The sequence below is a fragment of the Benincasa hispida genome, chromosome 3, assembly GCF_009727055.1.
Source record: "Benincasa hispida cultivar B227 chromosome 3, ASM972705v1, whole genome shotgun sequence".
Classification (NCBI taxonomy): Eukaryota; Viridiplantae; Streptophyta; class Magnoliopsida; order Cucurbitales; family Cucurbitaceae; genus Benincasa; species Benincasa hispida.
This window is the reverse complement of record NC_052351.1, coordinates 72,314,493-72,328,926: the sequence shown is the minus strand read 5'-3', so window position 1 is coordinate 72,328,926 and position 14,434 is coordinate 72,314,493. Positions and strand designations below refer to the sequence as shown.

The window sequence follows — 14,434 nt, the reverse complement described above, 5'->3', positions numbered from 1 at the left end:
ACATAAGATAACCAAGGAGCTTTGGTTTATTGGATATGAGTACATGCCAGAATTAAATAACACTTATTTTATTCATTAAACAATGTGTATCTTTACAAAACAACGAGACTTCGGAAGAAATTAGGACACCAATCCCAATAAAGACCAACGTCCACGTCTCAAGAACAACGCTTCTTGGCCTTTTTTGCTATTTAGCATTGCAATGCTAACTTCAGCGTCGCAACGCTATCCTGCAAGTATAAATATATATATAATTTTTTCATTTTTGCAATGGAGGAAGCACGATTTATATAGAGTCTGGAATTTCTAATCTGTATCAATTAGTCTCTATGGTAATTTTTTTCCTACTTAGGTTAGATTTTGATTTCTTTTTGGATTGTAATCAACAATTTGTAATTTTTCATGAATTTGTCTATGGATTTGTGAAGTAATCGAATCTTCTTTCTATTTCAAGAGTTCTTGCAATTCTTTTGAGTTTTCTATTTATCTTTATCATTTGCAATCTGATTTGAGCATTCTTGAATCTATTTTTAATTCTTGAAGCATGTTGAATGATCTATATCTTAAACATGTTTAGCCTAGATGCTTCGTTTTGTCACAATCATGATTGAATGCATTGCTTTTAATGTATTCGATTGAATGTCTAGCCAAGATCTACAAGAGGCAATAGTAATTGTGTGTTTAATGGCTATCCTAGGATGCACTAATTACTAGATTTAAAAAAAAAATCGGTTAATTGAGTAAGCTATCTTGACAATGAATCGACACAATTGAATCCTATAACTTAATGCGCGTGTTTTCTCTTCTATATGGCTGCTATCGAACCAATAAAGGTAGAAGCATGTAAATTGATTAGGGTTAGGGCTATCCAACCTTAGTCAATGATTAGAACGCTCTCTTGACTAGGTTAAAGCTAGTTGTTCGCCTTTGTAGAGACTAGTTTAATCTAGTTAAGTAGGTAGTTGCGAGCTTATTCCGATTATGAAGTAAATTTGTAGAAATCAATTATAGGAATTACATTGAACGTCTAACTTGGATTAGAAGCAAGATTGTTCTAAATTTGTTTACAATTATCCTTTGTCTTTTGATTTTTAGTATGTTTCTTCCTTTAATAAAAAACCCCTCGTTTTATAGCTTTTATAGTTAAGCTTGGTTAAGGAAAAGATCAAATAATCTTTCCCTGTGGATTGACCTCTTACTTCCACTTTAACTGCGAGTTAGTTTAGGTTGTTGTTCGAGCTTTACAAATATTGTTTATTTCGGGTTAGGTAAAACTAACGACACCTACTTAGCTCCAAACAATAAAATCGGTCCACGAAATGTTTAGTCTCATTATATAATGTCGCTCATAATAGAGACTTACATTGCACTAGGATGACTATAGGTAACATGATATGAATCCTGAGTGAGTTGTGAACTCCTACCTATGATGGCGGTCCTTTGATTTGTATGGGTGAGAGTGGCCAGATCGCCGACTCAACAAGCCTACCATTTTGGGGATTCGTCTAATTGGGGAGTTGGGAACACAGCTACACAAGAAGAAACTCACTCATTCTCCAATGTCGGGGCAAGTAGATAAATTGCTCCCTTAAGGGCTGATTCCGGGGTTTTAACATTGTGGTACCACACCCTCTTCTGGCCCAAGAGGGGTTTAGTCATAGTTGGCCTATGATTTATTGTTCATTAGAGGGATCGGTGGTACTTAAGGAGTTAGATGTAACTATAGGGACAAGACGGTAATTTTGACTTAGCTGTACTTACAAGCAATTTGTGAAGGATCATTGTACTGTTGATTGGTTATATCCAATGGACACAGAAATATATCTATAGTGCGAAGAGTGCAACTGTCGGTCTTTAATGGAGTGCCGAGAGTTAACGGATGGTGAATAATTTAATTAAAGAGTTTAATTAATTATTCATGTACCGTTGGAGCTTCAAGCTACAGGTCTATGAGACCTCCTCAGTAGCTCAACGGGATTTAATGAGAATCAATTTTTGGATTAATTTGAATTGTTCAAATTACTTTAGGGAATTAATTATATATGATATAGTTAATTAATTAATTGTTTATATAAGATATAATTATTATAACGTATTTGATTCATTGTATTAAGTATTTATGAGAGAAAATAAATATTTGAATATGGTTCAAATATTAATTATATGAGTTGGATTCATATAATTGAATTTAATATAAATGTGATTTATATTAAAATCCATTAATGAGAGAAATTAAACTATAGGTTATATTGTATTGGATACAATATTAAACTATAGGTTATATATTATATTTGATATAACATATAGTTTAATATATATAATATGATAAAAGTTGTTATCATATACATACATACATACATATATATATGTTTATTATTAAAATTAAAATTAATTTTGTTATTTAAATTTTAATTTATTTAATAATTACAGTTTCAGGGAGAGACTCTCTCTCCCTTTTTCTCTCACAACGTGCAGGAGTGGTTTCTGGCTCTTTTAATCTTCTTCTTCCTGTAACAACTCTCATAGAACAGTTCTGTGATTGAAAGAGATCATAGAGAACAAATTTCCTTACTCTCCCTCTTAATTTTTTCTTCCTCCCTCTCAATCTAAAATCACCAGAGCTCACACCTCTTGGATTCTCACTAGAGAATATCGAGGTCATTCTTGTGGTGGTGCACAATTGTACGAGTTTTTCACAGAGATTTGAAGAAACATCTTCAAAGATAAGGGTTTTTGAAACCCAAATTTATTTTTCTGTTTAGCATGTTGTATTTGTTTTTTGTGAATGCATAATTTTCTTTTTCATCTGTAAAATTAGAATTCTGTAAAATTGGGATTTGGGTAGATCTGCTTCCACTCAAAGATCCCTTCACTAGGGTTCCTTTATAAAGACCCATAGCTGTACACTTATGAATTATAGAATATTTCCGTGTCAATTGATTTAACCATTACACATAAGTCAATCTTTCACAAGTTGTTCGTAATTGTAGCTGGGTCAAATGACCATTTTACCTCTGTAATTATATCATGCTCTTTAAGTACCACTGATTCTCTAATGAACATTTTTTCTGGTCTAACCATAAATAAAGTCCCTCTCGAGCCAGTGAGAAGGTGAGGTCTCATTGTTCGAGTCCCGGAGTTAGCACTTAAGGGAGAAACTTATCTACTTACCCTAAAGGCAAGAAAGAGCGAATTCCATTTTGTGTAGCTATGCTCTTATCTCCACTTCGTCCCCAAAATGGTAGGCATATTGAGCCGACGACTCGGGACTATCACCCATACAAATCAAAGGACGATCCTTCATGAGCAATAGTTCATAACTCACATAAAATTGAGATCGAGTTACATGTGGTCATCTTTGAAATATTAATCTCTACAATCAACGGTGGTACAAAGAAAGATTATGTTTCATGGTCCAGTCTTATAGAATTTCATTGTATAGGATACCCCCAATTGTATGTCTCTACATTAACGATTTAGATCAAATCGTTTGTAACATTCACAAAAGCAGTTTGTATCCATAGTTTGACTAGGATAAGGCACCCAAACTTATCCATATACTATAAATTCTTTAGGTTATTACTTGAACACGATCCACTTATATGTCGACCACATACTATTTAAGTTACATTAAGTAACCTTAGATCTTAGTTTATTGGATTTGAGTTATGCAAATAATAAATATAACTTTATTTATTAGAGAGTAAATAACACTTTATTTATTCAATAATTCATTTACAATTTACAGACTACGAGTTTAGGGCATAAACCCCAACATAATCAACATATCTCTTACTAACCCTAATGGCCTGACAAGAGAATGGTCCGCTAAGTGCACCAAGATATTAGCAGGATACAAAATATGAGATTGGAACTCAACAAAAAACAGAAGCATTCATTATATTTATGGTAGACCCTAATCTAAAATAGCATGCTCAAATTTTCTAGTGCCTATATGATAGGGCATAGAAAATGTACCTGGGATATCTTTCTTAACAGGTAAGTTACCTGGAAGAATTACCTCTTGTTTTTCATCCTCTTTCTTTTCCTTGACCTTAACCTAAATTTTCTTGCCTCTCGCAGTAGGACTCTTATCCTCAAAAGATTGGATTGATTGCACCTCTTCCTTAAGTGATCCTCTCTAAGCAGCAGTCAACATACTAGAGAAAGGGGCACGAAGAATGTTAGCATTAAGACCATGAGATGGACCAAATCCTACCCCACATCTTTTGGGCGAGCCATTAGTTTTTTCCTTAGTATCTTCTTGTCCAAAATTTTCTAGCTTAACTACAGGTTCAAGAATAAGGATCTTGGAGCTCTCAGTTCAGCTGACTGTAGAAATGGCATTGACATTACGAACATTAGACACTAGTTGGGAAGGAATCTTTCCATACTGAGTGTCTAGCCTACTAACCTCGTTGGGTAGTTGGGAAATCTGGGTGGCCATACTCTCCATGTGGAAGGCGATCGTTTTCTAGAACTGCTCCTTGTTCTACTTCAACTGCAAGGTGGAATCTGCTAGGCTCTTTACCATATCCTCCAAGGGTGCTTTTGAGCTGCTTTGTCCCTAGTTTCCCTGATTGCCTCAACGATTGTAGTTATACATTTGTTCACCTTATTGGTTACCAACATAGTTCACTTCAGCTACAGGTTCCTTAGGTTGTGCCTTTGTAGAGAAGACCTATTTCACAAGAGTAGTTAGTTCAGCTAATTCAACTATAAATTCATTTACCTCTTATAAAGATGTCTGAGTGCCAAAAACTCGCATATTGAACTACTGTTCATTTTCTGCCATGGTGGAAATCAGTTGCCTAGCCTCAAATGGAGTCTAATTAATCAGCGTTCCACCTACAGCTGCATCAATAGTACTTCGATCATTAGGGACTAGCCCTTCATAGAAGTACTGAATTAGAAATGCATTAGAGATCTAGTGATGTTGAAAACTGGCATATATGCATTTAAAACACTCCCAATACTCATGCAATGTCTCCCCAACTATCTGCGTAATCCCATATGTTTCTTTTATTATCCTCACAGCTCGAGAGATAGGGAAGAATTTTTTCAGAAACTACTTCTTCATGTCCTTCCAAATGGTCAATGATCTAGTTGGCAAGAAGTAGAGCTAGTCTTTAGTGTCGTCCTTCAAAGAGAATGGGAAGGCTCTTAGATTCAGTAGCTCCTCTATGACATCGTAGGGTCTCATGCCATCGCACACTATATGGAACTTCTTAATATGCTTGTGCGGTCCTTTCTTGTATGCCCATGAAATGTAGGTAGTAAGGGAATCAAATCAGTTTTTAATTCAAAATTACATGTATTCTCTGGATAGGTAATGCAAAATGGTTGTTGAGTTAGGTTAGGGGCAATGAGATCCCTCAAAGTGTGCTCTTCTAGCTGAGCCCTTGTCTCTTCTTCTTCTTCTTCTTCTTATTCTAAATGCTCTTCTTCTAATAGGCCTCTTGCACAGATCTATTTGTCTCTAGCTCTTTGTTCCCTTGCTCCCCTCTTGAGTCGCCTTTCCTCCCTACCTAATTTTGCAAAATACAACAAAGTTGGATTCTGGGAGGATTAGGTCAAACAAAGAAAGAAAAACCCAAGAACGATAAAAGAACCGCAGACCTTTTAGTAAATAAACTACTTGACTCCCTGACAACGATGCCAATTTGGTGAGTAGAAATTTGTTAAGACCATTCGTTGATCAAATGATATTTATGTTCGTGATCTAACACTTCTATTAACAAGGAGTATCAGTGGTAAGATCGAGTCAAACATAGGAAATATTTCAATTTCTCTATTAAACTGTTTATAACTCAAGGTAACTGAAGGGAAGAGGTTTAAGATTGAATTGTTTGATTGCAAGTAAATAAATTGCAAGAAAATTTAGAGAAAATAAATTTGAATCATGAAGCTATCTAGCCTAGGCTCTCAAGTCAATCCCCAATTTGCAATTTGATCATAGATTCATCAAATTATTTCCTAAATTGTCTAGTTTAGCCAACTTACCCAGAAAAGCTAGGTGGGAGTCTAATTATCAAATTAGTCAATCTAATTAGATGAGAAGCATCCTAATTAATTTGGACTAACCGCAATAAGACTTGGAATTACACGAGGTGAGTGCTTAATTTCAATAGTCTAATTAAACATTCAACATAATTCTTCTCAGGTCGATAGAGCAATGCTTTTCGTCATAGACAATGAATCAAACTAACCTTTTGCTACCTTGGATACAACTATATGTCACATATTGTAATTTGATGCATAGCTAATGATCGTACATCTTCAAACAAAAATACAACCATAAACATGCAAAGACAGTAAAAGATTCCAAAGGCAATATACGAAACTATAATTAAACGCTCTAAATCTCACAACAGTATTGGGAAAAATTACTCTATGCCTAAGCTAGAAATACCTCCTTAGCCCATAACCGACATGAAGATCGAAGAGGAATTGTTTGGATACATCAAAAGATAAAAAAGCAGAAGAAATTAGAGAGAAATCGGATGAAAATCAACTGGAATCGAACATGATAAACCCTAAACGGCTAATTGTGTATTTGTAAAATTCGTGCTAATGTCACGCCGCAAGGGTATAACGATGTGACACTTTTGGTCAAAACACGTGCATTCATCTTCGTAGCATCGCAACACTACAAGACAGTGTTGTGACACTCTATGCATTCTAGGAAACATTGCTCTCTGTCTCCTGGCATTGCGCATGGCGCCAGGCAACGCCCCAACACCATGTCATCAGGGGCAAATTTGTAATTTTGGCTTTTTCATTCTCAGTTGACACAATTGAGCTTCACTTTGGCTCGTTTTATCTTTAATTGTAACCTAAAATCCTGCTATATACTCCAACTCCTTTAAATTTGATTCCCCTGTCTGTTGATTAACAAAACATTACAACCAATTCTTATCACATGATCAGTTGAACACGCTAGCATTTTAGATCAACCTGATAACAAACATAAGCACAATGTGAAGACCAATACAAAATCAATTAGAGAGATAGCTACAACTTATTAATTTTTTTCTTCTACCCTAGAGTTTATCACACAAGCTTGGCTCTTGTGTACTTTTTGGTTTTCCATGACTACATAGCTTGTGTGATAAACTCTAGGGTAGAAGAAAAAATCAAACAATCATTCAGGAGAATTAGTACGAATATTAAAATCATATATATCATATATACAAACAATCAATACAATTAATACAGTAAGACACTTCAAAGTAGGATAGAGATATACTCCATAGTAATGTTCAAACACTATGGACAATGTCTTAACTCTGTCGTGTCAAATTTTCTATCTTTTTAGCTTCCTTTAGCATCGTTTTGTTGCTCTTTTAAGATTGAGATGTCTCATCCTCTGTACTTTTATCTTGGACTCCCTATTTCATGGCTTGGTTGCTCAATTTAGGTCATATTAACTCCACTTTGATCTTGATTCTTCCAAAGTGCTCTAAATAGCCTCAAATTGCTCAAACTGTACAAAATCACCAATAAAGTGTGTGAGAGTAACAAAGTTGGCCTGGATCCGGAACAAAAAATAGCATATATAGATGCCATTAGTGGGCCTTTACAATTAGATCAAATAAATTAGATAAAGATTACCTTGTGATCGAAAACCTGAAAATATAGAGAATTGGTTCCCTAATCAATATTTGAACTCTCCACTTTGGTTCCCTATTATTTTTAGGTTTGATTTTTATTAAATCTAGTAGGCTATAGAATTGGCTTGCGATTTTTTATGTGGAGTCTAGAATTATATTGGGTATTTTCTAAAAGTTATTAAAAATTTTGTTCGGTTCAATTCTCTTTGGATTTTCAAAAGCTAAGCCAATGAATGAACCAAAAAGTTCTGTTTTCTTTTAAAAGAATTTGATCAAACTAGTTGATTTGGTTCAAATTTTGCACACCCTTGCTAGCAATGAAACTTCTATTTTGGACTTTTTCTTGTCCCCCTCCCTTTCCTTTATCTTTTTTCCACACGCACAACACACATGCACATTCATGCATGGACATACAAATAGACATTCAATGCATGCACACATGCACATACACACACATGCAGATTCCATAATTTTTTTATTCGTATATTAATACATTAATACATGGTTACATGATTATTTATTATATATATTAATTTACAACTTATATTTAGTACTTAATTTAACTTATTATATGAATAACTTTACCTACTCTATCTTAATTATATAATTTATACTTAAAAGTAACAAACAAAAGCATAAAATCAAATCTAACATCACAATCAATATACAAAAGAAATATGAAAAGTTGCTATTGTGGTCACTAAATTTTATGCCATAGCTTCTTTAGTCCTAAATTTTCTGTGTATCATTTCGGTTCAAAATGGATGGATTTAAGTATTAAAATAGATAGTTTCAAAAAACATTTGCAAAATGAGATAGTATAGAAACAAAGTTCAAAAATAAGTATTTTTTTCGTCCATATTGATTTCGTCTTTTGGAAAGTCAGAAACTAACATTAGTTTTTTTTTTCTTTTCTTTTTAGGTTATCCTCTCGCCTCTATAATTTTTTTAGTTGACTAAAAAGAAACCATAGACGAGTGAACAAAAGAGAGTAGATAAGTGAATCTAAAAAGAAAGATGTCAATAGTATCGAACTGCACGCCTCCTAAGAGATTATACAAGCTACTACAGAGTTTATACAAGTTGCTACAAACGATGTAGTAGTTTTACGATCTAAGTTGAATTAAGAAACCTCAAAAGTATTTGAATTCTGTAGTCAACATTATATTTACTTTTTTAAATCTATATTGTTTTTGCTGCTTCATTAAAAAATGTTCCCTCTCACCAACTAATATTCAAAATTTCCTCATTTCAAACAAAATATCTTATTTTTCTTTGCTATTTAGGGTATACATACCAATTTACACGTACCTTGACTAATCTCACCAGACAACCTGTCTGATCCTACAACATGTGGGTGTAAAAAAAAAAACTTAGAATATTAAATCTTAGATAAGTGGTCACCATGAATTGAACTCATTATATACCCCTCTTAATCCTTTATCACGGTCATGCATTTCTATTTACCACTAGGTGTCTATGATGATTTCAAACGAATTATCTTTTACAACCATGACAAAAAGCCAAAACAAATGGGGTTAATTCCAAAATAAAAACATTAAATTTCTAGTATGATATGAATTGCCACAGCATATATACAAACAGTACTTGCAATTGCAACAGGCCAATCTCGAGATGTATCCTTCATCGGCAAAGAAATCCTACCAACAGCAAGAGTTTAAGGGACAGCCAATTCCCTGTCTCGTGTAGAAATGTATTATGATCACAAGCTAAAGATACAATTTAAACTAACAATGTGGGAAATTATGCAACTTTGCAGTAATATATTCAGAAAGCTCCAATTCTTTGTGTTAAATAAATAGTTACAAAATTGCACATGAAGAGAGATGGTCTACCACAACCTACAGCACATGTTTATCGACATACATTTAGAAATTTAGACGCAATGCGATCATAGACCAATGATAGAATGAGAGATATAATGCTTTGCCACAAAAGCACATAAGATATACCTCTAGAGGATTTCAGATCTAGTGAGTAAGGGATGCCTCAAATTTCCATGATTTGTTAGTACTTTGTTAAAAGAAGCTCGAATAGTGAGTAATTTCCCTGCATTTCGAATAATGATTTGTTAGTACTTTGTGAAAATGATACAGCATTACGAAGTTCAACCGTCATTTCCCTGGACAGGGAAAAGTTGCTCTCGTTCAATGGAATATCACACTTTTCCACAAACTTGACAGCAGATTAGCCCTCAATTCCATGAATTATTGAAAACTTGTAGCATAACAGCTATAAAGCAATTCATCATCGATTGGTACGAAGAATATGTTAAAACAAGATTGGTCTAATAAGCTAGAGATGTCATAGAATCTGAATATATTTCTCTCTTCAAATTCTCCCAAACTTCCGTGCCCCTGGGATGATGATTCACATACCGTCTTAGAAATGTATCATCCGAACACACAAGAATAGTCCTTAATGCCAACATCGGGAGGACTATTCCTTGTTCCTTGAGCCAATTACACATTGCGATCCTAAGAGTGACCCTCTGAGTCGCATAGCAAAGATATGAAGGGAAGCTTATTAATGATGAAACAGGATACCCCAAATTATTTAAAAAAAAATCTATTTTTTCTTCTAACATATCTTTTGTTTGGTTAAGGATTCTTGGAGAAACTTCAATCATTTTGTAAACATCCTTCTCATCAATGCCAGCTTCCACAATACAATCAAACCGCTCTTGTAGCTCTGTTCCCTTACCTTGAAACGCCTGTAGTGCTTCTTCCATCTTAGTTGAGTTTTCTTCCAGTCCTAATTTCAACAAGAATTGAGTTTTCTGTTGCTTTGATCTCACAATCTCCCCGGAGTTTGGTAATGGCGAAACTTTTGTTCCAAGCTTCCAGTTTTTTAATTCTTCCGGATTCTCTAAAATAAATTGACAAAGCCGTTTCTTCCCAACATTCAAAAGATGGAGCAAGCTGCTAGCCTTTTTCAGAGTACACAATCCCAATAACAGGGGATGAGATCTGAAAAGGCATCCTATCTCTTGCACACCCATGTCTATTTCATTGAAGAACAAAAGGCATAGCCTCATATTTGAAACAAACTTACCAACTCGGATTTGAGGAAATTGCAGTAACACGGAACATATCTGGATCATTGAGCATCCCATTTTCAGTAACAACCCAATTAAGGAAAGTGATTTACTTCCTGAATCCTCAAATAAAAAATCTGGATGTTGGCTGATTAAATCAGCCAACTTCTCATCACTGCAACCCATTTGTTCAAACCTGAAAAGCAACCCAAGAATTTTCTTCCAATTATAGGAATTACAATCCGTCAGTTGTTCTTCAACCCAGCTTGATTCAAATCCAATGTTCTTCAATTTGTCTAATACCTGGACAAACCCATCATCAACACCACCAACCAATAGATAGGGGCTACAAACAACAAATTTAACCACAGTAGCTTGGCCGATACCAAGTTTTTCATATGCTTTTAACTTCGACAGCAAAACACCATAGTCATACTGAAATATCTGAGTTGCCTCCTTATATATCTTCCCTATCTTATTTCTTTCAATTCCATAGTTACACAACACATGATAGTTCTCAAGCAATAAATCATCATCACTCAAGAACATCAAATTGCGAGGAAGAAACCCATCATACTCTGCAGGTTGCAAGCCCACACTCTCAAAGAAAGGCTCGAATTCATTAATTGGATGGTAGCGTAAAAATCGCGTAATTGACCGCCCAATATCGCCCTCATGTTCAACTCTTCCCAGAAGTTTTCCAAGAAAGATTGGCGAATTTTTACTCATATTTTCAGCATCCATTAATTGAATCCCTCTAGTAGAATGCAAATACTCCAACAACGCAGCCTGAGCCTCTTTCCTAGTGGCCCGAGAAATCCGATGACCGTTTCTACTACCCATATTCAACATTTCTCCAGAATTTCCACATTCATCCGTTTGGGGAGCCTTTTTAGTTCGATAAAATCTAGGGCCTGAAGCAACAGGGGAAAACCCAATTTGCCAGTACAAGACTCGAACAAAGTTAAACTTGTTGTCAGCAATAATCGAAGAAGAAAGCATGGAAAGTGCTCCGAGTTTTTGCAAGTAGGACATGACAGAATACACAATGTATGCAGATCAAGCTCATTACACATATATCAAAAATAAAATTTCAAATGGTACCTCTCCAGAAGATTGGGAACTTGTAATTTGGTAATACTATTGATTCGCCATTGAGAATTTGTAGGTTGAGACTACGAGAAGTTTTGATAAGTTCGCCGACGCTGGTATATGAATTTTAGGGCTTTTTCTACTTTGGAGCTTCGAATTATTTTGATTTGGTAGCAGAATAGATGGAGTGTTCTAGCGGTGTTTAAAAAAACTCGATAACCCGAAAAAATCATATCCCAACTCAATTCGCAATTTAGGTTGGATTAAAAAATAAATGAAAATTTTATGGGTTCACCTAATATAACCCGAACTAACCCGAATTTATTATTAACTTTAAAGTATATTATTTATTACTTATAACATAATTATTTGTATATATATTTATTTTAATTTTATTTAATTTTAATATTTTTTAAATAATTTATTCTTCAACAACTCTTAAAAGTAGTTTCTTTGTACTTTAAAAAGAAAATTTTCGCTATATAAATTGAAATTGAGTTGTTAATCTTAATTCAATATATGAAAATAATTAAATTAGATTTTTACATATTTACGTTTTGCTTCTTTTTAAAATAAAATTATGAATAAATGACCCGGTTAACCCGAACGAACCCAACCCAAATATTTCATAGTTGGATTGGGTTGGATTCATTTTTTCATAAAGGTTATTTGGGTTGAAAAAAAATTTATTATCCGAACAATTGGGTTGGGTCTAAAAAGTCTTACAACCTGACCCAACTCAACCCATAAACACCTATAAGGGTAACTGAAATATTTAGAAGCCCAAATTAATATAGTGATAAATATATATTAAAAAAGAATTAGATATTGATACAATATGCACATTTATATATTATTTTAATTAAAATTTTTTATTTCTAATACATTGGAAACTGGTTAAATTTTTATAATTTATAATTTTATTTTCATTAAAACATTTATTTAGCTTCTAATATTTTACGACCACAACATTTACATAATATTATAATTGAGTTCGATTTCAATCGACGTTATTTTGTGACAAATGACATAAGTGAGAAATAATATTGTAAATCAAATTTGAACAACATATGAATAGAAACATTTATATTATCATTGTTTTTTTCTTTTTAACATTGGGATTTATCTGTATTTGATAATATAAATATCTTTTTCATATTTTAATGCATGTTATATATTTTTATTTAATTTACATAATTAAATAATATTTAAAATATAAAATAAGGGGAAAGTTAAGGGGGAAAAGTATAAGAAACGAGAAACGAAGAAATAGTTATCAAACAAGTTTATGTTTTTTTTTTTTTTTCAAGAAACATGAAACATAAATAGTTACCAAACATAATCCTATTTCCAATTCTTCAAAGACAAGAAACAAGAAATGGAAAATAAGAAACAAGAAACGGAAAACGGGAAACTAGAAATGAAAATGTTATCAAACGGGTTCATAGGGTATGTTTGATAACTTTCACATTTCCTGTTTTTCGTTTCTTGTTCTTTATTTCTTATTTCCTGTTTCCTCTGTTTTGAAAACAAGAAACAGAAATATGTTTGATAACTATTCCTGTTTTCTGATTCTTGAAAAAAAACAAGAACAGAAACTTGTTTGATAACTATTTTTTTTTCTCATTTTTTGTATTTTTTTTTCCTTACATTTCTTTTCCACATTTTATAGTTTAAATATAATCTAATTATATAAAATAAAAAATATATAGCATACATTAAAATATAAAAATATTATCAAATACACATAAGTCCCGATGTAAAATTACTAACAATAATACAATTATTTCTATTATTCATATTTTGCTAAAATTTGATTTACAATATTATTTCTCACTCGAGTAATTTTTTTAAAATTTTAAATGACGTAGAATCAAATCTAACTGAATTATATTATTATGTAAATGTCGTGGTTGTAAAAATATTAAAATGAACCTAAATGATATCTTAGTGAATAAAATTTATATATTGTAAAATTATAATTGGTTTTTTATGTAAGAAAAATAAAAATATATATAAATTTAAAAAAATATAAAAATGCATATTGCAAAATTTAAAATTCAAAATCCAAAAAGTATTTGTATATACAATTGAAAAAGGAAATTATTTTTAATGACAAAACTGTTGAAAATATTTAAAAATAATAGTAAAATATCACAGTTTATCTGCGATAGATCGCGCTAATATATAAATCACAATCTATCTGTATTTATCATGACAACCGTATTGAAAACAATCGTGTTGAAAATTTGAAATTTGAAAATCAAAATAATATATAAATCTAAATATTTGAAAGTTCAAAATTCAAAATTAACTTTATTATATTTGTAAATATTTTGGTTCATTTTCCTACATTTGAAAACAACTCTATTGAAAATTTTAAATTTGAAATCAAAATAATATATAAATTTAAATATTTGAAAATTCAAAATTAAACTAACATGTAGATATAAAAAAATTAATAAAGAAAAAAATATTTATAAAATAAATATAAAAAATATAGAGAAAAGGAAATATAAAAGCAAAGAAAAACAAAATATAAGACGTCACACTTAAGATTGGATTCTAAGATTTGAAGCTAAGGAGTGTTTTGGGCATGCTTCCTCACCAACTAACTAAATTTGCACTTTGATACAATTTAAAAACAACTTTAAATAAAATAGAAACAAAA

The 14,434-nt window shown here is 32.4% G+C and overlaps 1 protein-coding gene and 1 long non-coding RNA gene across 2 annotated transcripts; both read right to left on the bottom strand.

The window, feature by feature from the left end:
- Positions 1-7,968: 7,968 nt before the first annotated feature.
- On the bottom strand, positions 7,969-11,913 carry LOC120073732. Its single transcript, XR_005480783.1, has 2 exons — positions 11,776-11,913; positions 7,969-9,683 (listed from the first exon to the last, which is right to left on the bottom strand). It is a non-coding gene; the product is annotated as an uncharacterized LOC120073732 (long non-coding RNA).
- Positions 9,689-11,777, bottom strand: LOC120073731 (transcription termination factor MTEF18, mitochondrial-like). Its single transcript, XM_039026546.1, has one exon. It carries the CDS (start codon positions 11,704-11,706, stop codon positions 9,922-9,924), a length of 1,785 nt encoding a protein of 594 aa, XP_038882474.1. The 5' UTR covers positions 11,707-11,777; the 3' UTR covers positions 9,689-9,921.
- Positions 11,914-14,434: the final 2,521 nt, after the last annotated feature.